The sequence below is a fragment of the Ostrea edulis genome, chromosome 3 (genome assembly GCF_947568905.1).
Source record: "Ostrea edulis chromosome 3, xbOstEdul1.1, whole genome shotgun sequence".
In the NCBI taxonomy this organism is placed as follows: domain Eukaryota; kingdom Metazoa; phylum Mollusca; class Bivalvia; order Ostreida; family Ostreidae; genus Ostrea; species Ostrea edulis.
In genome coordinates this window covers 93,171,598-93,194,555 of record NC_079166.1, presented here as the reverse complement: position 1 = coordinate 93,194,555, position 22,958 = coordinate 93,171,598, and the positions used below count along the sequence as shown (strand labels likewise).

General features: G+C 37.6%; 1 protein-coding gene across 2 annotated transcripts in view; it reads left to right on the top strand.

The window, feature by feature from the left end:
- LOC125652354 (uncharacterized) overlaps positions 1-22,958 on the top strand; it is a 270,302-nt gene that overhangs the window by 242,953 nt on the left and 4,391 nt on the right. For both annotated transcript variants that reach the window (XM_056159425.1, XM_056159426.1), the window contains 4 exons: positions 17,103-17,357; positions 19,436-19,648; positions 20,456-20,553; positions 20,699-21,922. In XM_056159425.1, the coding sequence (XP_056015400.1) occupies positions 17,103-17,357; positions 19,436-19,648; positions 20,456-20,553; positions 20,699-21,922 (1,790 nt within the window). The remainder of the gene's footprint in view (positions 1-17,102; positions 17,358-19,435; positions 19,649-20,455; positions 20,554-20,698; positions 21,923-22,958) is intronic.

The window sequence follows — 22,958 nt, the reverse complement described above, 5'->3', positions numbered from 1 at the left end:
CGATAACACCATACTATCTTTTCGGGAGGCGGTGCAATCCACTGTGTATTTTGTACCAGTTGCTTCACAAATTCCGTTTTACCCGATTTAGAGGGTCCAGCCACCACCATGGTAAATTCATGTTTCAACTGAAAAGGCTCAAGTGTCTCGTAGGTATACATCTTGATAAATGACACAAGTTCATGGGATCATACATATTTATTAACAAATAAAAATACGTACAGCTTGCTCAACACCATGTCTACAAATAGGACATTGTTTCAGTCCCGTAGCACATATAGCACAAGTACATAAATGACCACAAGGTAAAAAAGCAATTCTCAAGTCTCGTTCTAAACAAATGTGACATTTCTGGGTACACATTGGATTCCCTGCCGCGTCTAAGGGTAAGCCTTCCCAATCGCAACCACTGTCTTTAGCGCGGGCATAGGCATTGAAGGCTTGTCGTACCCATTGTTTACCCTTATTACACTTCAGGTAAGGACAGTGAGGATACCAATAAGCATGTTGTATCCAAGGATTGTCGACAGCTCCCCAATGGTGAAGTCCAAAGTTGCAATAAAAACAGCACGTGTTATCCCCGTACCCTTTGTAAAAGTATCCCGCTTCTGCAATGGTAGGTAATAGGTTCTGCAAGTGTTCGGGAGCATTTTCAAACGACGTTACTCGATCTGACAGTAGAGCATAACGTGGTGTACCCGGGTTATGTAGTGATTCGTAGTCCGTCATTTTGCCGACTGATGGTTTTCTCTAGCATGTCCTTTTTAATACCCGTAAGGCAGCGTGTCATAGTTATGAATACGTTGACGTTTATCATACACCATGCGGTATTTCTTCACCAGAGGAATGGTTCGCACATCATGTTGGCGGGTTCGTTGAATAAAGTGCGGATAGCTGACATGGACTTCTTCTTCTTCTCCTTTTAACATTTTTTCCAACGTATCGAGAGACACGACTCTAGAGGCACGATAATTGAGTGTCAATCCTTTGACTTTGCAGACAGATTTTCCCCCCTGGGTCTCGTATGCATAATTTTTGGGCCCGCCCGACATGTACTTGATGATACGATCTCCACCCAATTCATCGGTCCAGCCGCCTAAACTGTTGATAATGGTCGGATTGAACTGGGTCTCGTCGTGCTGATAGATGATACTATCCGTGTCAAAGTATAAGACACGCTCTCCCAAAGGCTGTAACGTCTCGTACAAATGTAAACGAGCATGAGCTGTTGTAAAACACGCCAGCACCACGTTTCCAAAGGGACAGTCTTCTAAAAATTCTTCTTTCTCCTGATAATTGATCAGCATCATATCACATTCGGGGCGTTCACGATTTTCTAAGAGTTCGATGCCTTTGACTTCTAAAGTGGCATCTTGTAATTTCTGTTGTAATTCTTCTTCTTCCGTGAGATACAGGGATTTGGGTAATTGTAATCGTTGAGCAAATTTTCCCCACAAACAATTTAAAAAGAGTTTGGCAATGGTTCTTCGGACCGGATTTTTCTGGATGTCTGCCGGATTCATGGCAATGCCTTCTCGTTGCTGAATTTCCTCAATGTAATGTTGCTGCTGTTGGGCTGTTTGACAATCCTCGGGGAATCCGGAAGCTTCTTGTTTAATTTTCAAAAAGGTGTTGATATACGCTCGAAATAAGTGGTCACTGGTTTTCTCAAAATGCCAAACTTCGTAAATGCGGTCGAGACGATAGCCTAGATCTAATGCTTTGTGAAGTTCGGTGGTCACCCAGGTGCCCGTGAGACTGCGTTCAGAATCGGTGTGGTGGCACCGCTCGTCGGATCCTAAGTTGCGCTGTTCCGCACAGGTGCGGCATAAGGGAAAGAGTAATTTACCCCCGGTCTTGTAAGGTAACACGGGGTGATACAGCTCTCGGGGTGGGAGGACACGACAACGAATGAGCCCGAAATAGTCTCTGACATCGGTGAAATGGCTGGTGATGACTTGGGGATGTTGGACGGGAAATGGCTTGTATTTCAACACGTACGGGTACAGGGAACAGACATCCACGTATCGCATGTCACCCTCCTCACAATACAGTCGTGTAGCATTGGTCCGGCCTCCGTACAAAGCGTCACGGGGATTCAAAGGATCTTGTATATCGACTCCTTGTAAAAATTCCTGTAAGTCGGGATTGGTCTGGGTCTGACGATCAAACTCGTGTTCCCATATGCTCACGACTGTATAGCCTTGGTCTTCTAAAGCACTGGCTCGTTTTAAGGTGTCCAGGTAGAGGTCTTGATACGTATGCTGAACACGATGAGGATGCATGTCAGTCAACAGATTCGGGAAACAGGTGGGACAGCCGTGCCAGTAACAGCCATAGAATTCGTACACGATACGAGATTCCTCATCATACCCATCTACTGTATAGGGTCCAAGCGTGACTTCGCCCCCATTTCTAGCATGTCGTATGCAGTGATGTTGATGTTCTAGCCAGGCGAGCCATCGACAAGCTTTAGCTGAATATCGTCGTGCTGGCCGGTAGCCCATATTGGGAATGATGGCGATGGTATTTTCAACCATGAATCCTCGTCGGTAGGCTAAATTAGCCGTGCTGGCAAACGTGATGGATTCTTGAAAGGGGTCTACTTCCACCAGATCAAACAGGGTGGACTTGAAATGGGCACAACACCGGCGTAAAATATCCACGTCCGAGATGCAGTAAGCTAAGAATTCTTTCTGGAAATCAAAGACTTTGCCCTCTTGTTGATGGTACCAAGTATAGAAGGCTTCACGATTGGCGGTGGACATATCGTCAGGATTGTAGAAATGAGCGGCCGGGTAAGGACCCACATACTGCTGGTTCTCTGTCGTGTTGAAAAAGTGCGGGAAATATCCTTTTTTCAATTCCGTTAATCCGAAAGCAGAGGGCATCTTGGCAAGAGCAAAGGGTAAAAAGTTGTAAGAATCGATGAATCTCAACCCCAAGACTTGCATGGATAAGATTTTACTGCCGTTCAGGATGACGGTGGGTTTGATACACGCCGTGTGAACCAGGTAATTCAAAATAAACTGCCCATCGTATCCTTTGAAATTGTGGGCAATGATGGTGGCTTCATCGTGTTTGAGTTCCACATGGCCTTGCTCATCGGTCTCGCTCTGTAAGAGCCATTCCATAAACTGTTTTAACGTGTCGGGTCCTTGAAATAGGAAGCGGCGTTGTGATCCGAATCCTTCACAATGAGAACAGGGCTTGTCGATATCCACACTGTCGCAATGTTGACACACACGTTCTGCCACGCATAAATTGGGGATGTGAATACCGTTTTCCTGACTGCATTCGAAATCGTAATAAATGTATATTTTCAACTCCTCTTCTTCTTCTTTTTCTTTCTTAGGTTTGGGTTTCGTCTGTACAAAGCAGTGATGAGGCATGGTGACGACTTTGTGACAGATGCGGCATTCGGTTTGACCCCCACACGCGTGGCGTTTTAATAATTTCTTGGACATCCATTTCTGACACTGGTTACAACGCCCCATTAAACTGCAGACCGTGGTCGTTGTATTACTGCTGTAGGGTTTTAAATGGTTCTGGTAACAAGCTGCATTTCTGAAAAATCCCTTACAATGAGGGCAATTCGTCTGAGTCCCGTCCGGGGTACAGGGGGTATCGGTTAAACAAAATGAGCATCGATGAGGACAGACGGTCCGATGATCTTCAATGTGACTGTAGCCAACATCGCAATAATCGCAATAGTATTTGTTTTCCGTCACTCCAGGCATAGACACAATGGCATCGTAATGCTCGTTATCCAGCAGGATATTCAAACAAGTCCCGTGCCCCGGTCCTTTGTAAATAGGTTCCAGTCGTAAACGAGTTGTATTCGTTTTGAATTGAAATATTTTCAATCGATACTGTGGGGCGAGCGCGTGCTGTAATTGCTCCCATTCACGTGGCCCACACGGCTGGTTCATAACACACCCAGCTTGTTCCATCAAGGCTATCGCTTCTCGTTTCTGGTCGAGAGTTTTGAAATCCCCTTTTCTCATGCGTAACCATTTCGTTTCCCATGCCGGGTCGTTTGATTTCTGGCTGTGTAGACGTGCTACCACAATAGCCCGGGACAAGCAGAGAGAATCCTCAGGATTTTGAATGCGAACGATCGCTCTCTTGGAGTTTTTGAATTTCTCCTTATCCACGTGTAGATGTTTTTTCTTAGTGCACCCGCTGCCTTGTGGATATTTGACATGGAAAAAATCCATCTGCACTGCCCCGTCGGTGATTAGGAATTCCTTTTTAGATTGCTGGACGGATTCTATTTTGTTCAGAATTTTGTCCTCGTTGAGCTGATTGGACTGCGTAAATTCGTACCAAATAGCTGAATCCAGAGACGGGTGACGAATATTTAAACGTAGATAATCATTGGGATTGCACTGCATTTCCTGTTTCACATTTTTTAACATATCCCTGAAGAGCCGACGAATGAAGGCTGTATTTTCTTTCTCTGGAATAGGTTTGAAGGCAACATTGTAGACATTTTCCTTGACTTTAAATTTCCGTGATTGACGTCCTCGTTCCAGTTGAATTTTGTAATAATCCGAAATGAGTTTCTTTTTCCCCCCTCCCCGCTGTAAATACTGTAGTCGTCGTTGATTCTCTCTGCGGAGTTGTAATTCACGCTGCCGTTGTCTGTTCAGCTGATCATTCAAAAATCTCAATCGCTGTTCAATATAACTCCGTGGAAGTCCAGTAGGTAACTTGTCTGACATGATGTCGAAAGTGACACCCAATGCACCGCGCGCCGCTTTATATATATTACCTGTAGACAGCGCTGGGTAAAACTAGGGACCGTGCCAGCTCTGGGGATTGTACTATTGTTCTTTAATAAACATGTCAACTTAAAACCCTTGTGTTATTCTTTTAGATTTAATACACAGGATTTCACAGGATTTCACTGGATTTTCAGAAAAATAGCAGGAACTCATTCCAGGAACTCAAAGCGAAAGTACCGCATCATAGACCAGCGGCCATAGGCCAGCCTATTCACCCGCTCTACAACCCCTGCTTGGGGTTGACCCCGTCCTAGTGCACTCCGTTGACCCCGACACCGCTTGACCAATCAAAAACGCCCTTGCTTGACCTCATTTGCATAAAAAGTGCACTCAGTTGACCTCCCTATCGGGAGGCCTTATACTACTCTGGTTAACGAAACACGGAGTTTATGACAAAACAAAACCATGGAAAACCCGACTGGAAATTGAAAATATAGAGATTACATTGTTTGCCAAAATTGATTTTAAATTCTTAAATAGACATCCGTAGGTATTTAATCGTCATATTTGTTTTGTGTCATAGGTCATATCTTTTATCATTATACCTCTATCATCAATTCTCAAATCTGATTGGTCGGTGGAAAACCTTTAAATTTCAATTATTACTCCAAAGTACACTGTTTACTGCAATATTGACCTCCAAATAACTGCACGTACATAATATTGACCTATTATTATTATTAATAATCGCTGAATTTTACCGCTAACGAAGTGATACTAAATATCAGTTTAAAACCAATGATTAAGTCTAGTGAATCCAGCCCCAGGTAGATACACTTCCCATTGACAAATGCTGCTCCTTTGCTTGTTATGCAGACACTACGTCATGATTTTGTGTACAATGTGCGTTATGTCTGGATCTTTGTTGTAAACAACTACGAAGGACTGAGATAGTTTGAATATATGTAACATTACAGAGGTAGGTCTTTTATCAGACGTAGAATTATAAGAATTTTTTGTAAAATGTCTTTTTTATTTCTAAGACGAAAATATTTGAAATATTTTTTGAATTATAATTCGGTGCACAATCCGACGTCCAAGGTAGAACTTGAAATGATTGACATTGCACACATATAGTGTAGAAATCTAAGTTCGTGTTACAAATACATGCTGTGTATCAGTTTGCGTTCCTTTCTATATCGGTATCATAAAACAATTCATCACCCGTGGTCAGTGTAACATGGGAAATGAGAATCTTCAACCGGGTCAACTTGGTGACCTGCACGCGGCGGTTGTTTGACTTGGACAGGTTATGTCATCTCGTGGACCAGGTCTCGGGTTCTCGTTTTCCCATGTTGATATGATGACGGGCCATTAATTGGATAATATCATTTGAGAGAGTTGTAATTTCAACTACATCGATCGTCAGCTTGATCCACATCCCTTGCTAGTAAAATTGTTTAAATAAATCAGAAGAAAATGTGATTCTATAAGATTTGACAAATAAATATAATTAGTTTATTATTTGTGGTTTGGAATCATATTTTTCAATGCACCCTTCAAACTTTTTACAATTATAAAGCAAGATGATAAATCGCATTAATGAAATAATTCTTTTTAACCTGTAACCATATCAACAGAACCAGGGAGATGGAAATTTTATTTGCTTTAATAAATGTTTATGGTTCAAATAATATTCCTGTTTATATAAATATCCAGGAAATTAGTTTTGTTTGCATATAGAATAAACCTTCGAATAAAGTTTGCCACTTAAGAAAATAAAAACAAGGCAGCTGATAAAGGTGCACACGGGTAATCCAACAGGACTGGGTTGCTCAAAACCTTGGTTAAGCTTAACCAGTGGTTACAATCCTTGTCCACCGGTTAACTATTAGCCAATGGTTAAATTATGTTCCTCAAAAGTTAACCAGTGGTTAAATTGCCTAACCAATGGTTAAATATTGACCAAAGTTAACCAAACTGCAGAGGTGGGTTAAGTCATTTAACCAGTGGTTAAACATGACTGCTTGCTTGCTTTTTTATGTAAATATGAGCACATAACACAAGAAACGGAGAGTTTGGAGGCATTTTAATCTTGATTTCACTGAAATAGAGTAAAAAGGAAGTTGAAAATTTTCTAAAGAATCAGTCAGGTACATCACAGATCTCGCAAAGCCCCAACTGTGCCGTCTCACCATGTTTTCATTGTAAGATATTGTTTGGTTTCCTACAACATTAAGAAAAGGTATAATTATCATGTAATTTAATCCATCTCTTTCTTAGATTTAAATATTTAACAAATGCATAAAAAGGATACATACATGTAGGTGAGGTCATGGGGGTAGAAAAGGGAGGTCACGGGGTAGAGGGGGAATAAATTGAGTCCCTTTATACCTAAGTTTACTACTGCAGTGCACCAATTCCTAACCATGCCTTTATGTTTGTATCCCCTACGCTAAAGTCATCTGTTTATATATATACCCATTTCATTCATCTTATTAAACTATTCAAATCATATTAATATTTGTTTATTTTCAAAAAACAAATACAACTTTAAAAACTACACAATTTTGGATAAATTGATAATCAAATCAATTTAAGTTAAACGGAGTTGTCAATCATGTGCACACATTTTGTGTTGTACATAAATATTTATTTATTTTATTTATTCCATTTATTTATCTTTAAGGTTTAAGAAAAGGGATATTGATATTCGGATTTTATTTATGCGTTTAAATTAACTGAAAGCAAACAAGTAGTCTTAGTAGATTAAAACAGTTTATACACTAGTCTTGTGATCAATTAGGTGTAAAAAAAAAAAAAAAAAAAACACCTTGATGTTGACAGGTGAAGTTCAGCATTTCAAGTCGTTGTCTAAGATAAAGTAAACCTTAAAGAAATAATGTAATCCTGTCACAATTCTCAGGGATAATTTTTACTTCTTGGTGAATCAATAAATTAATTGAAATTAACCCCAACACCCATCCAAAGAAGCCCCCCCCCCCCCTCCCGAAAAAAACTACTTGTTATAAAATAACACACATATTAGATAAATACATGTGCATGTACTTATTTCTTTAAATGATGATCAAACAGGTGGGGATACAGTACAATCGTATTTTTAGTTTATCATATATATTATGTGGATAAAATTATCTATGGGGTCAATTTTAAGTGGTGGGGGCAATAGTTTCTTTGAAGAATATTTATTGCATCTATGTTATGTCAAGTTGAAATGACTATATGGGATTGAAGTTTTAAAACATCGAATTCAGTCTATAAACATTTATGCAAATTATTTTTCTACTGTCGACATTGTATTACCACCGCGGTAGCCTAGAGGTTAGAGCGTTCGCCCCGCATGCGGAAGGCCGGGGTTCGAATTCCGGCCGTGACAGACCTATAAGTCGTTAAAACAGGCAGTGCAAGTTCCATCGCCAAAAAAAGATGACCTCAAAAACGGATGTCCCGTGTCACAGTAGGTGTGATACGCTAAAGAACACTCACTGCTCAATGGCTGTAAACGCCGAGTAAAGAGTGGCAGATTTAAGGGGGGCGCAGTCAGCGCGCGCCCCCCTAAAATTTTCAAATTTAAGATAAATCGTGGTATCTTGTTTAGAAAAATGTACAACACGATAAAAGAAGCAATAATTTCTACCATTCCCAGAGAAATTAATGACAAAATCTTTTGATTTCTTGAATTATTTATTAGGAGAACTTAATTTTTTTTCCAAAACCCTTTAAAAATTGTGTCATTATACAAATTTCACCTGATCAAAGGTGATAAAAAATAGTACAAATGACCTGAATAGGAGACATATTTCAAGCCCTTTAAAATCTGTAAAATCCAGGAGCTTCCGGGGGCTTTGCCTCCTCGGCCCAAACGAGGGCTTCGCCCTGGACCCACTGCGGGCCTCAAAGCAGCCCCCAGATTCCCTGCCTCATAAAGTGGCGCCCCCCGTAACCGCAATTCCTGGACCCCCCTCCCCCCCCCCCCCCCCCCGGTAAAGGTCTAAATTTGAAGTCCTTCACCAGTCTTGGTGAGTCTCCATATGAGAGAAAAATTCTCGAGAGAGACGTTAAACAAAATACAATCAATCATTATCAATCAATCGAGATTGAATCAATTGTATGAGGACCCAAATTCTACAGGAGCGAATTCATAGATTACAGTGACCTTCACATTGTGAGTAGGTCCAAGAATAGTTCGACTTGTTTTTAGCTAAGTTATATTCCAACATTATCATGTACGTGTGCGGATTATTTCAATTATGCCTACTTTATGTGATGCCTTCACTGAAAAAAAATATACCGTTTGATTAAGTTACAACTTCGTGTTAGCTGTACACTAGGGGGAGGGGGGGGGGGGGTAGAAGCCAGTTTGCAAACGAACTACTCAACTTGTTAATTTCCTTTGACTAAAACGTATTTCAATTCTCAGTATTTGTAATAGGAAAAGTTTAGTTTTAGTATAAATAATACAATTTTGTAGGCTTAACGTGAATATCAAAGCCTCCATCCTCAAGTCTTCGTGAAATCCCGATGAATTAAATTCACTGATTCCCGGTGGATCTAAATAATTTTCTGAGACAGGGTTGAGTGACAAAGGAGGTGGACCCCTTCCAGTTTATATTCAGTGAGTTTTTTGCATACAGTTTCTCCTCCTTTTGCTTTCGAACAAGTCTTCTTGTACATCTCTTTCACATTCTCAACTGTTTACCCACCCCCTTTTTCTCCTTTTCGAATTAACGGCCTCGGTTGACTTCATAATATGACTTGTACAACTAAGAATAGGTTCTCATTAGGTGAAAATTTCTCTGTCCGCTTCATTAACATTTGCAGCAGCCATTATTGTTTACATGTTGTTGAATTATGGGATACTAACCACTGGTTAAATGAACTTAACCGTTGGTTAGTATGCCCTAGGGCTAAACTCACTTTGAGCAACAGAATTTTGACCAGTGTTTAGTTACTCAGTGGATAGTAAAGAACCTGATTCACAAACCCCAAAATATGGCCCTTAAAATATATAAAAAATGAAAGTAAATGTTGAATACAAGTATTGGTGTTATAAATATTTATCAGAATCCGGGGTTTAAGAAATCATGTTAGATCTTAAAAATAGGAGCACATCTAAAGCTGTATACATACTAGAACCGGATATGGTACCGTATTTTTGTCATTTTTCACCAAAAACTGGTTATTTTGTAAAGGGTTTGCCATACTGGTTTCATCTCGCCCAAAATATTTAAAGTATTTTTATAATATACACCTTTTCAATTGACCATAAATACAAAAATATTTTAGGGCGAGCTAGGAGCACTATTTTTATTTTTAAAAAAAACCGATATTCCGGATTGCTGAAAAATATTACTGTTATAATGCGCTGGTGGTGGTAAACTTGAATTTTACAGAAAATATGGCTGGTTTAAGTATCTTATGGAGAAGGAAAGTACGTTTTTTATTTCGTGTCATGTATATGTACATAGGTCATTTTAGTTCGGTGTTTATTTTTAAAGCAGGGGAAATTCCCTCACCTAATAATAGTTTTCGGTTGCAGCTTGTTTTGCCCTTTTACTATAGATGTTCATTTTCAATACCTAGTTGTTTTCATCTTTTAAAGTCGTTCACGATACATCTTTATTGCATCGTTGCTTAAAAACTGTGTAAAATTTTGGCAGTTTTACATTATTATCATAAACATTATCATTGAACGAAACGACAGTTACCGAAACTGTTAGGCCTAGTGACTGAAATGAACATGGCGCGGCGTCTTCTTTCACTTTGGGATATCGGAAAATATTCAGGCTTCACGCAAGTATTCTTGTATGGTGCTGATATCATATCGAATGTTACTACGCAGCTTTAGACTGTCAACATTCGAAATAACTGTTTTATTTAACCTAACTTTACGTACATTGGGAGCAAGTCCTTCTTTGATTTACAGTACATCCAAGTTTCGGGCTGAATATTAGCATGACCTGGTCAGGCAAAAAGGAATTCAAAATAACAGATTTAAACTACAATATGACTCACCATAGCATACAGCATTGCCGCTAGTTAAATCCGACACAGTAAATTATATAAGCAATTCATAGATAGCGATCCACATGTTATCGATGAGACATGACGTCATCTGTTGTAAGACATTCATGACGCATTTTATGCTTCGATAGGCGGATCAAGTAACCCCCATATGAAAATACTCGATATACCGGTTTTGTTTTGTTTTTCTTTCACATATGATATCGTTGTACATGTCATGAGTTTTTTATTTTCTATTTTTTGTAACTTTACTTGTAAACAAAGACTGTGCGTAATGTTTTTGGGAGTTGAACTATGTTCAATCTCCCTGGGTCATCACGCACTTTTCTGCGCAGTAATTTGTATTGATTTGTATAGTGGTCGTCAGCGGGGGTTCTGTGTCAGCTGATTTACTCCTAGGTAAATCAACATAAACTTTTATAAACATCCGCCATTAAATAATCCATGTAACTTTTCTGAATTAATCTAATTTTGATAATTGACATGTAAATAAATGCAATGATATTGTATTCAATTCAAAGATTTCGATCAATTTGATACTGATAGACATAGAAAAATAAAAGATAAGGTTGAAAATTGTCGTTTGTAACGCAGCGTCACCTATGAACATTGATAGGGAAACGAACGACAACTGCACACAAGCCCTATTGACACCGTGGCGCGAAATATCGAATATGGTGCGAAACCTCAGAAAATTTACAAGAAATAACTCTACAACATTGTGTATGTGTATATATTTGGTTTTTTTTTAATGTGATATAAAAAATGCAACTTTCGATTGGGATCGGAATACGAAATAAAATTTCTTATATCCGGTGGCAAAGTGAAACTGCTTCATGCTTCAAGTTATTGAATTACGTAGTAATTGCACGTTACACATTAGAGAACTGTTCCTTTTAATAAAGAAAGTCACAAAATAGATACAAAATGAGTGTACCTTATTCATTACTATTACCGAGCTTTCGTCGACTATAATCTCGAAATGGCGTGTTTCGCTGCGCTTGATGACGGTAAGGTCCACATTTTCTACGTGAGTAGTGTGATATTTGTTTATGAATTTTTTGCGCATACATGGTATGTCTCGGCTAGGAATAATGGAAACTTTCTCACCTATGTATGTAAAGACATATTAATCTCTATTTTTAAAAATGTAGAACACTTTTATCAAATGACAATGTTTGAAAACGCTTAGAGCCCCGATGTCAGAATTTCCTTTTCCAAGACATCAATATGTCAAATTCATTATCCTTTTTGAATAGTATGTACCATATTTTGTACCAATTATCCATTTTGAATTCCCTATTACAATGGGATTTTGCTGCACTCTGTAATGTTTGAGTGGATGTCATGAGTGTGTGTCAAACAGAAATTTTAAGAGCATGGGATAAGGTGCTGCCATGTATTACTTCACTATCAAAGTTTAACCCAGTTGCCACAATGTTGAATTTATGCTGCAAAAAGGATTGGAAATTGCTCTGGTCAAAACACATTCTTTATTTGTCTACAGATGAAAGAGACATGAGGATTCTCCCTCACAAACTGAAAAAAATAGTTATGGATCTTGTACATGTATAGTTTATTAATCACTATAGATTTCCAGCATCACAAGTCTGATTCCACTATATGCTTTCCATACTGTCAGGTTCATTCACCCCCTGTTTGAGCCACAGTATAATATCCCAAATACCTTGGCAATAAATAACATTATTTGACTAGTGTTTCATTTTTAGCGGAGTTACGATGAAGTCGAACTCGGCTTATGATCTGATGAAGTGCCTTTGGGCGGGCAGGCGGGCACACATCAGCATTTCATTTCCGCACCATAGCTCTTGAGCAAATTATAGGATCTCATTCAAACTTAGATGGATTGTCACCCTCAGTAAGATGAGGAAACCTATCGATTCTGGGGTCATTAGGTCAAAGGTCAAGGTCACTGGCTATAAATAGACTGAAATATGGAGAAAATTTTGTTTTCCGCACCATAGCTCTTGAACGAATTATAGGATCTCAATCAAACTTAGATCGATTAAGTAAGACAAGAAGCCTATCGATTCCGGGGCCATAAGGTCAAAGTCACAGTGGCTATAAATAGACTGAAATTTGTAGAAAATTTTGTTTTCTGCACTATAATTTTTTAACAAGTTATAGGATCCCAATTAAACTTAGATGGATTATCGCCCTTGATGAGACAAAGAAGCCTATTGATTTTAGTCAAGGGTTAAAGGTCAAGGTCACAAAGGATTTAAGTCGGCTGAAATTTATGTTCGCAAAATTTTACTCCCTGCTTGATAATTCTTGAAAACTTTTCTGCCGGTTCCCTCTATGACCATTCCTTGTGCAACTCGGCTTGTGCATTTCCGATGCCCGACAATTTTTTTTTTTTTTTTTTTTGCATTTCATTTATTTTGAGTTATTATACAATTATTTACCATTCCATTGATCCTCTACAGGACTGTAGTATACTCAGGTGACAGTTTAGCATATTGGACTACCTTTTCAAGTAATGAATCCTTAGAATTAGCTATAACTAGGATTAAACTTGAATGTATATATACAGGGGAAAAACTTCTTCATAACTGCAAGGCATTGATAACCATATTGATTTGAATGTTTGGGCCATAATATGTGGTCACATTTTTCATGAGAATATAAAGGGGTGAAATTCTAGAAAACAACAACACGACTTCAGTTACTCGAGGAGCGTTGTGGCCCATGGGCCTTCCATTATCCATGTTTGCTGTTGTAACGCTTTGAAAAACAACAACAGTTGATTTGTATCTAAAATCATGATAATATTCAGTCATTTATCCCCCTACCCTTCCAGTACTATCTTTTCTAACTGAATTTCCACAATGTTCAACTCCCACGAGTACTTTAAGTACTTTGATTTGTTTGGGGAGGGGGTAAGACAGTACAGTATTTATAAGTGCATGTTTAATTCCGTTGATTTTCAATTTCATGGCCTAGTTCGAAGGCCTATCAACGTATCAGTGTTCCATTGTCCAATGTAAAATTAGAAAAGGAAAAATAGTGTCGTCTTGGTTGTCAAGGAGGTGTGTCCCAATGCCAAGTTACATTTGTATAATATAAACAAATATTTTTTTCAGCGTGCTCAACAAATCAAATTGCGTGATACAAGTAAAATTAAATTATGACAGACGGACTGAATGCTATATTATATATGTTTTGCCAATTAATAAACTGGACATGTGTTGTGCCAATAAATATATCTTAATTTAATAATCCAGCCTACAATAGCAACAGGAAATTGTGCTTAAATTGTTCAATCTTCAAAACCTTAAATTGTGTACATGTGTGTGGTGGCGGTGGTGGGTGGTGGTCTTCATCCACTCAAACTGTCCCAATAACCCTCCCAAATTCAATTTCCTTAAGTGTGCAGTGGATAGATCGCCACATTGACCCATCCAAGTCTACTGTAAGGATGGTTTAAAATATCGGTTTCAAATGCAATTAGTTAACACACAAATATATATAGACAACATTATTTGACGATTTGCATTTTAGTTGCTTCTATTCATACACGCTATACAACAGTACTAAATCTATAACTGAGAGAGAGAGAGAGAGAGAGAGAGAGAGAGAGAGAGAGAGAGAGAGAGAGCACCAGTAATTGTATACAGGTACGGGAAGTTTAATCAAATTTTAAATGTACAATATTATTCTTATTAATTAACCATTCCACTTCATTCTGATATATTTAATTTCTTTTTTTCCCATGTTAAATTATTCGGCTGGCGCGAGTTAGGACTGCTCCCCCCCCCCTCCCTTTTTTAAACCGATGTTACGTGCCTAGCTATCTAACGCCCTCGCAGTCAAAAATGAAATAAATATATAATCTATATTACTACAACTTCATTGGATTTACTAGACTTTTTTTTTTACCACCGTAATACATGTTTATGCAAGCGGACAATCTAGGCATTTTAAAGAAAATTTCCATCTTCGATAGCAAAATGTGTTCAGCCCACGAAGAGCAGAATCGACCCAAAACCCATGGCAAGCGAAGATGATTTTTACCCCCGTTTTCGGGTGTTATAACTGATTAAAAAAATAGTATGTTTTATAACTTTCATTCAGAAGACGGGTAAGTTCGTGAGTCACTGAATAAACAAAAAAATATCCGCATTCTTAATTCAATCGCGTTGTCAACTGTACACTTTTTGATATTTCTACACTACCTGTAAACATGTAGACAGCGGATCTAAATCATCTAATATTCTTAATTACAATAAAAATTATACATTAAAATACATGTGGTGCACTAATATAAATGTCAATCTTTTAAAATAATCGCACAAATAAACCAATGCTTTTACTTGTCATTTTATGGTCCACATTTCTTTGAGCTGATATAATTCATGCTATTTAACAAATTGAAATCAATGCCAATTTATACCATGTGATATTCGTTTGTTCATTTTCAAAGTCAAATGATCCTTCTCTTGGTGAACTCGTGCTGCTCGTGCTGTGAAACAATGTGCGACTAACACGTACAGGTGTTTGTGTACGGGATGTCGAGAATTTGTGCGTTTCATAAAGGTGTGAACGTCTGCGGGGAAGTCTGCATACGGATATATAGCAATATCTTGATGTATCTATATACAAGAAATAATCCCGATGTACAAACATGTTGATGTTTCTACTTAGAGATAATTAAAATCCATTTAGCGACACTGTCCACTCTATATCTGCTTCAAACATATAAACAAGAAAAGTTAATACAGAACGGACGTCATAAGTTAAGGGTAATTAAGATGAATTGTTTCGAATAGAAAACTCCAACATGTAAACAATTTAAGTAAGTTATCAAATCAGTATGGTAATTCTTTAAAGATAGACAGTGAAGGTACATTTTTAAAAATTAAATTACTATTTTAAATTTACAATAATATATATCATTAAATGATATGAATATATACAAGTCGTCGTTTTATACGTTTTAATTTTCACCCACTAATATTTCGCTTAGTATTTAAAACTCCATTTTTGTAATTAGTTACTATAATAACTCAAGTTTAACCAAAATTATACAGTTGTCTCTCTTTTTTTTTTATCCTCAATTATATCAAATTTAATGGAAGTTGATACAAATAGATATATGCAACTTGAAAATATAAAATCGTCTTTGAGATAGACGGTAAAACAATACTATTTGCTGTGGTCCTTTCACTGCAAGGAATTTTGATTTTGATCACGATTTTTCAATTATGTCCAATACAGCGGGGGAAAAATTGTAGTGTTGTGTAGTGGGAAGTGAGGGGGGGGGGGGGGGGATATATCACAAATTTAAACATCGTGATAGAAAATATACAAGTTCCTAGTATTTTAACAGTTGTGATTTACAATCAGAATAAGCCCAAAAAATATATATTAACCTATGCGTCCATTATTTGTGTATTATAGTTTTTCTGTTGAAAAACAACAGAAAGTTTAAACGACTGTAAAACGAAAACTAGAAAAAATAATGTTATAAAATAAATTGTTCTAAGACCTATAAATCCTAGAGCATCAACTGTGAAAGTCTCATTTATTTTGGTGAAAGGGCCAATTTTAGTACTTTGTGGCTCTGGGACCCATTTTACAAAACAACTTACGACAAAGTCGCAAGTCTTAAATTGTATTACACTGTGATTACTTTGATTGAATGAAGTAAAACTGTTCTGAGGCTTAATTTTCAACATTTTTTTGAAAGATATTTTGCATTTGGAGTGAATGATCTTACAATAAACTTGAAAATTCCAGTATGTAAAGTTGGTCGTAAGTCATAAGTTCTTTTGTAAAATGCGTCCCAGGTCCTTTAACCACTGGTTAGCTTAACCAGTGGTTAAATTTAACCAAGGTTTTGAGCAACTGGGTCCAGATTGTTGGAAGTCGTGATCGCCAAAGACCACAAAGATATTGTCATTGTGGAACTTCAGCACGTTTTTAATATCAATTTCATAGTACTTGTGTGTAGAATCAGAGTAGCATTTGACAAGTTATAGATATATATGGGTAACAATAGATAGGTAACAATATATAGATAGATAAATGAAAAGATAAATAGGTAGGTATCCACAAATATACAACTAAAGGTATACAGATAATTCGATGGATAAATGGATTGACGGATAGGCTGATGGATAGAAGGACGGACACATAGATATATATCATAGGTGGAGGTCATCGTGTTGAAGATAGTTGTACTTTGTACTGAGCACATATACATTGTATCCCATTGTTCTCTGGTGTGTATTTGAATGTCGGATTTTTCGTCTTATTGAAAGGTATCATGAAAAAAATGTGTCATTGTCTCGATATTTTCAGTTAATGAGGTACCAGAGGAAATCTTTGACTGGGATTACGAAGCACGGTGTCGGTACGTGGAGTGTGCTAAAAGAGGAACACAGACAATACACAGAGCGCGTCTGATGATCGTGGGCTGTGCCGGAGCTGGTAAAACTACTCTTCTTAGACGTCTACAGAAACAGGGTATAGAGGAGTTAAAACAAGTGGAGTCTACTGTAGGACTGGAGGTTCATGAAGATATGTTTGAAATAACAGACAATGGTTGCTTGAGAGGTAAACTATGGAATACACCAAATAGCACAACAATTGTTATAATCAGCAGTATCTAGTACATACATGGCTATTGTAAAACAATAACAAAAGCAATCTTACAATTCTCTGCAATGATTACACCGATTAGAAATATCGACGGCATTCAATTGATTGAACATATTAACTTTCATTCATAAACACAGTTGACATATTCCACACCCTGCTCCACATTTGTTTCGTACATAGATATTTTTTTAACATATATCGTTATCTTCGCCTTTCATATCCTAACGGTAAACTAAGAACTCGACTTTAAAACAATTGGGATGATGTAAGTTTCTTCATGGTCAACTTTCCATATTTAGGAAACAATATGTAATGAATTATAACTTCTATATGGTGGCTATGTTAGTTAACTGAATCGATACGTAATAGCTTGTTCTGTGTATGATCTGTTTTTAAATCAAGACAGGTCACTTGCAAACGAGTTGACGCTATAGGGGTATCAACGGTCTCGTAAAAAGACATTTCGCAACTTCTTTGGTCGTTGTGATGATCTAGTTTTCCAATACAACAAGTAATTGGGTTTAATGCTGTGAAAGGCGAAGATAACAAACAGTTATCAATCTCATAACTCCTATAAGCAATACAAAATATATAGTCGGGCAAACACGGATCCCTAGGCACCCCAGATGTGGGACCAGGTGTTTAGGAGGAGTAAGCATCCCTTGGCGACCGGTCACACCCGCCGTGAGCCCTCTATCCTGATATATTTCATACTGATTTTAGACCGGTCTGCATCAATTGACTTTGGCTACGGATTGCTCTGTTTACCCAATCAAGAGATAGGACTTACGACGTGTGTGAGCAGTCAACATGGGATGTTTACTCCACTTAGGTACTTCATTCCACCTCTGATATATTTCCATGGCTGTGTTTGCCCAGTTCTTAATTTTGTATTCCTTATGAAAGGTGAAGATAAAGAACAGTGATCAATTTCATAGATTCCATAAGCAATACAAAATAGATAGTTGGGCAACCACGGACCTCTGGTTACACCAGAGATGGAAGTTATGATAATGGCCACCGCTCATTCTCCTCGCCTTTCTACGTACGTGTCGTAAATCATCCAACTATTAGCTTCTAAAGATGTGACCTACATGATGACCAACGGTCTAATTTCAGCTTCCACATCGTCAACTTTTCATATTCATATAGCAATATCCCATTATCACCTGCGAATGGAGTACAACTATTTAAACTGATTTGAGACACACGACTTTGTTCCGAGCAAGATCAGTTATTAAATCGAAGCAGGCTACTTATAGACACGTTGATGGTACAGGGGTTTCAACAGTTTGGTTTAAAATCTGCATTTCGCAATATCTGCTATAATGATCTAGTTTGACAATACAACATATCATTTGATCAAATACTGTCTGGCGTGTTTCATACAGATTATTAGACCTTTCCCGCTACACTGATTTTGACTACGTATAAATTCATTTACCTGATCTAATATAGGGCTCACAACGGGTGTGACCGGTCAACAGAGGGTGTTTACCTCCATCCATGTAACCGAAGTAACCGCCATGTTATTTTCGGTCACCTAATCCCACCTGTTGTGTATCCAGGGGTCCGTGTTTGCCCAACTTTCTATTTTGTATTGCGTATAGGAGTTATGAGATCGATCACTGTTCGTTATCTTCACCTTTCATGCGTACATGTTTAATGATTAGGGGGTTTTCTTATTTTTTTTTAAAGATTACATTCTTTTAAAACTGGTTTTTGACTGAATAAAATAAATTTAAAAGTTTTCGAATTCAAGATATTGTTTTACATTTCTTCCGCATTCCACATATCATCCATATAGAATGTTTATGGTGCAGCATTTCTCCTTAAGTTAATGCACGAGTTTAGCGAATTAGCTTGTTCAGAAGCACGCAAGATAATTGTGGATTTAAGGGAATGCTGGAAGTAGGCAGTATACAATAATGCTAAATATATAATTTTTCTGATATAATCTCTCTCTCTCTCTCTCTCTCTCTCTCTCTCTCTCTCTCTCTCTCTTCTATTTTTTACTTATACAATTTAAACAGCACTATCCGAGGACACGGGCAAAGAGGACAAGCAGATTCTGAGTGTCGTTGACTTCGGGGGACAATGCGCCTATTACGCCTGTCATCAAGTTTTCCTCAGCAGAAGAGCATTTTACCTCCTGGTTTTGGACATGTCTAAACCTTTCACTGAAAAAGTTGATGAGAGTTTGTGTGAACAAAACGGAACCATGTTTGCCGACTGGACTTACGGAGGTATATAGAATGACAACTTATGTTAAAAAAATTCGGTTGAGCATCACTGAAGAGACATAATTTGTCGAAATGCGCATCTGGTGCATCAAAATTGGCACCGTATAAGTTTTACATCATGACCCCTGGGTCAAGGCCTTTGCTGGTGGACTGGAAGTTCCCGAGGGTCTCTACAGCCCAGTAGCTATGTACTTCGTTACTAGCTTGAAAATACGGATGTATATTCAATTGCTTTTATAAAATTTAGAAATTCATTTCAAAATTAAGGATTATCTCCCTCATACATAGCTCTTATCCTTAAACGAATTTGACTCCACTTTTTTGCCTGTAATAGCTCTAAAACTTCATTGTTATTTCGGATTTAAAACATTTCGGTTGAGCATCAATGAAGAGACATAATTTGCCAAAATGCACATCTAGTGCATCCAAATTGGTACCGTATAAGTTTTACATTATGACCCCTGGGTTGAGGCTTATACTGATGGACTGTTATTCTCGAGGGTATGTACAACCCAGTAGCTATGTACTTCGTTACTAGCTTGGAAATATGGATAAGTTTTACATGTATATAAAATGACAACCTATACTTTGTATAAGCATATGTTAATATGGACCATAGTTTGTGAAGAGGAGAAAAGACGGCTATTCGGTGTGCAATTATGCTGTATTTACCTTCCCTTTTTACATCAAAGTATGATATAGAAAAAAAGATGTATAGTATTTAAATCTTACACACTATTGCAAACTTTAATGTGTTTACGTTGTTATCTAACATTTTCATGTCTGCATGTTGTAATCTAATACTTTCAGGGTATGTTATGTTCTGGCTTAAGTCAATCCACACATATTGTGCAGATGATACGGCAATAATTGTTGTAGCAACGCACAGTGAAAATACCGACGAAAGGGTTAGTGTTAAATCGTTTAAATTGCAAACCTTTACATTTTAACATTATCATTATTATTAGTATCAGAAACGATAATAATGAAATTAATGTTATTATTATTTTATTATCAATATTATTATGTAGACATTGTCATTATTGTTTTCAGGACAAGAGGGATTTTTTTGATAGACTTTTGGATTTGCTACCGGCAGATGATGCAAAGCTGAAGAAGCACTTTCGCCGGAATAGATGTTTCTTTATCGGTCTACCTATTGGTGATACCCACTGCTTAAATCCATTGTCTGACTTAGAAAACTGCATTGTTTCCATCGCCAAGGAACATAGGTGGAAAGAATCTATTCCCAAAGAATGGTCGATGATTGAATTAGTTTTTATGAAGCGGAAGGAAAAGGCGAAGAATGAATTAGATGAAATGGATGAAGATGTTGAGTCAATTCAAAGAATTATCTCAGTCAGCGAACTTGAAGAGAAATTTTGGCTTGATTCGGAAAATGCCCATATGGAGGTTCAAGATGCTTTGCGCTTTTTCAATGACATCGGTTTAATTCTCTACTTCAATGAAGAGGAACTGTCAAAATCACTTGTTATCGATGTCCAGTGGTTTATTAATTCTTTCAAGTTCATCATATCAGACAGGAGACACGTCCGAGATTTGGCCGAAACTGACAGGGACTGGCAATATTTCAACCGAACTGGATATCTCCTAAATAACCTTCTTTATCGTATCTGGGAAGCAATATCAATAGACTTGTACGATGAGGATTTAATATTGCATTACATGCAAAGGCTCGGCCTATTGGCGATTGGGGATGATAAACATTATGTTCCATCTATGAACAAACGAAACTTTGATGAAGAAGAAACGATCGCACTGCGGAGAATGGAAACAAAATCGTCAGTGCTGGTATTTCATTTCCAGTTCCTGCCTTTCTTCTTCTACTGTCGGTTGATAGTTGCCTGTATTGTGGGTACTGAATGGAAAGTGGTGGAAGATGATGGGATACCGTGTCTATATAAAGATGTCGCTGTATTTGTTTACAAAGACCACCTTATTGCCCTCGTTGTGACGATGTCAGCAATTCAGGTTCAGATATTTCGTAAACAAAATACACCTATAGATCCTGATATCGCCTCAAATATAAAAACAACTCTAGAGAACAGACTGGGATACTTAACGAGCACATTTCACAAAAAAGTCACATACAGAGTCGCATTCCAATGCTCTGTCCAAGATGTGTTGACTTCAGATGTGAATTGCTATGTGTATGAAGAGGAAATATCAGACGGAGGACAAATAGTGTGCCCGAGACATGCTCTTACTGGAAATCATTTACTAGATGTGGAAGCTCTTACCAGGTTCTGGAAGCCTGTGAGTAACCTTAAAATTACTGAAATAATGTTTACCCCACATATAAAACTGTAGCAATACCATAATTCAAAACCCGTTAGTTAAAACTATAGCAGTAACATTCCGGTAATCTATGAACAGTAAATAATTTCCTAATTTCTAAAGTAACCAAACCTTACGAAATACATGTATGTCCACATCGATCACTGTTACAAATTACAGGCAGATACTAGTAATATAAGTCTCTTCTGTTTTACCCGTAGTTTAATTCTAATGATTGCCCGCTTCTTATCAATGTTTTATCATGTTTTAACCATATCAATCAAAGTAGAAACATAACATTATGCCCTTTTGCTGCACAATCGCGGTTGTTTTATAATGTCTGGGGGTGGTGCTATAATGGCAAAATACAGGAACATAGATATTTTATATGTACTGAAATTGTATTATAACAAAGTGGGTTTTTTCGACGAAAACTATCGATTCATAAGCTCATAATGTAAAACTTATACGGTACGAATTTTGATGCACCAGATGCGCATTTCGACAAATAATGTTACACATTTACCCTTCAGCATATCTCAAGATTGGATTGTATCCGATTGTTTGATACCACCTCCAGTGTTTAACAAAAGCACTCCTACATAACTCTACTTATAAACAACATAGTTCACTGGCTGAGGTGTGGCATCACAATTGTATTATGTTTACCACAAGGTTTATCAGGGTGTCTTTACCCATTACGAACTCGTTTGTGATAAAAAAAAAAGTTATGAGTAGGACAGAGCGGAGTAAACTCCCGGAAGTACATTACTCTAATTATAAACAACATATTTCACTGGCTGAAGTGTGACATAACAATTTTATGATTGTTACCAGATTTATCAGGGTGTCTTTACCCTTTTCGAAATCGTTTGAGATAAGAAAAGGTGTGAGTAGTACCCGAAGGTAGCTTGAGACTATTTTGTTTTCCGATTGTTTTGAATTTGATATTGATTTCAGACTCCAATGTATGTCTCTTCGCAGAATGGAAAACAGAGAGGTATGCCATATTCGT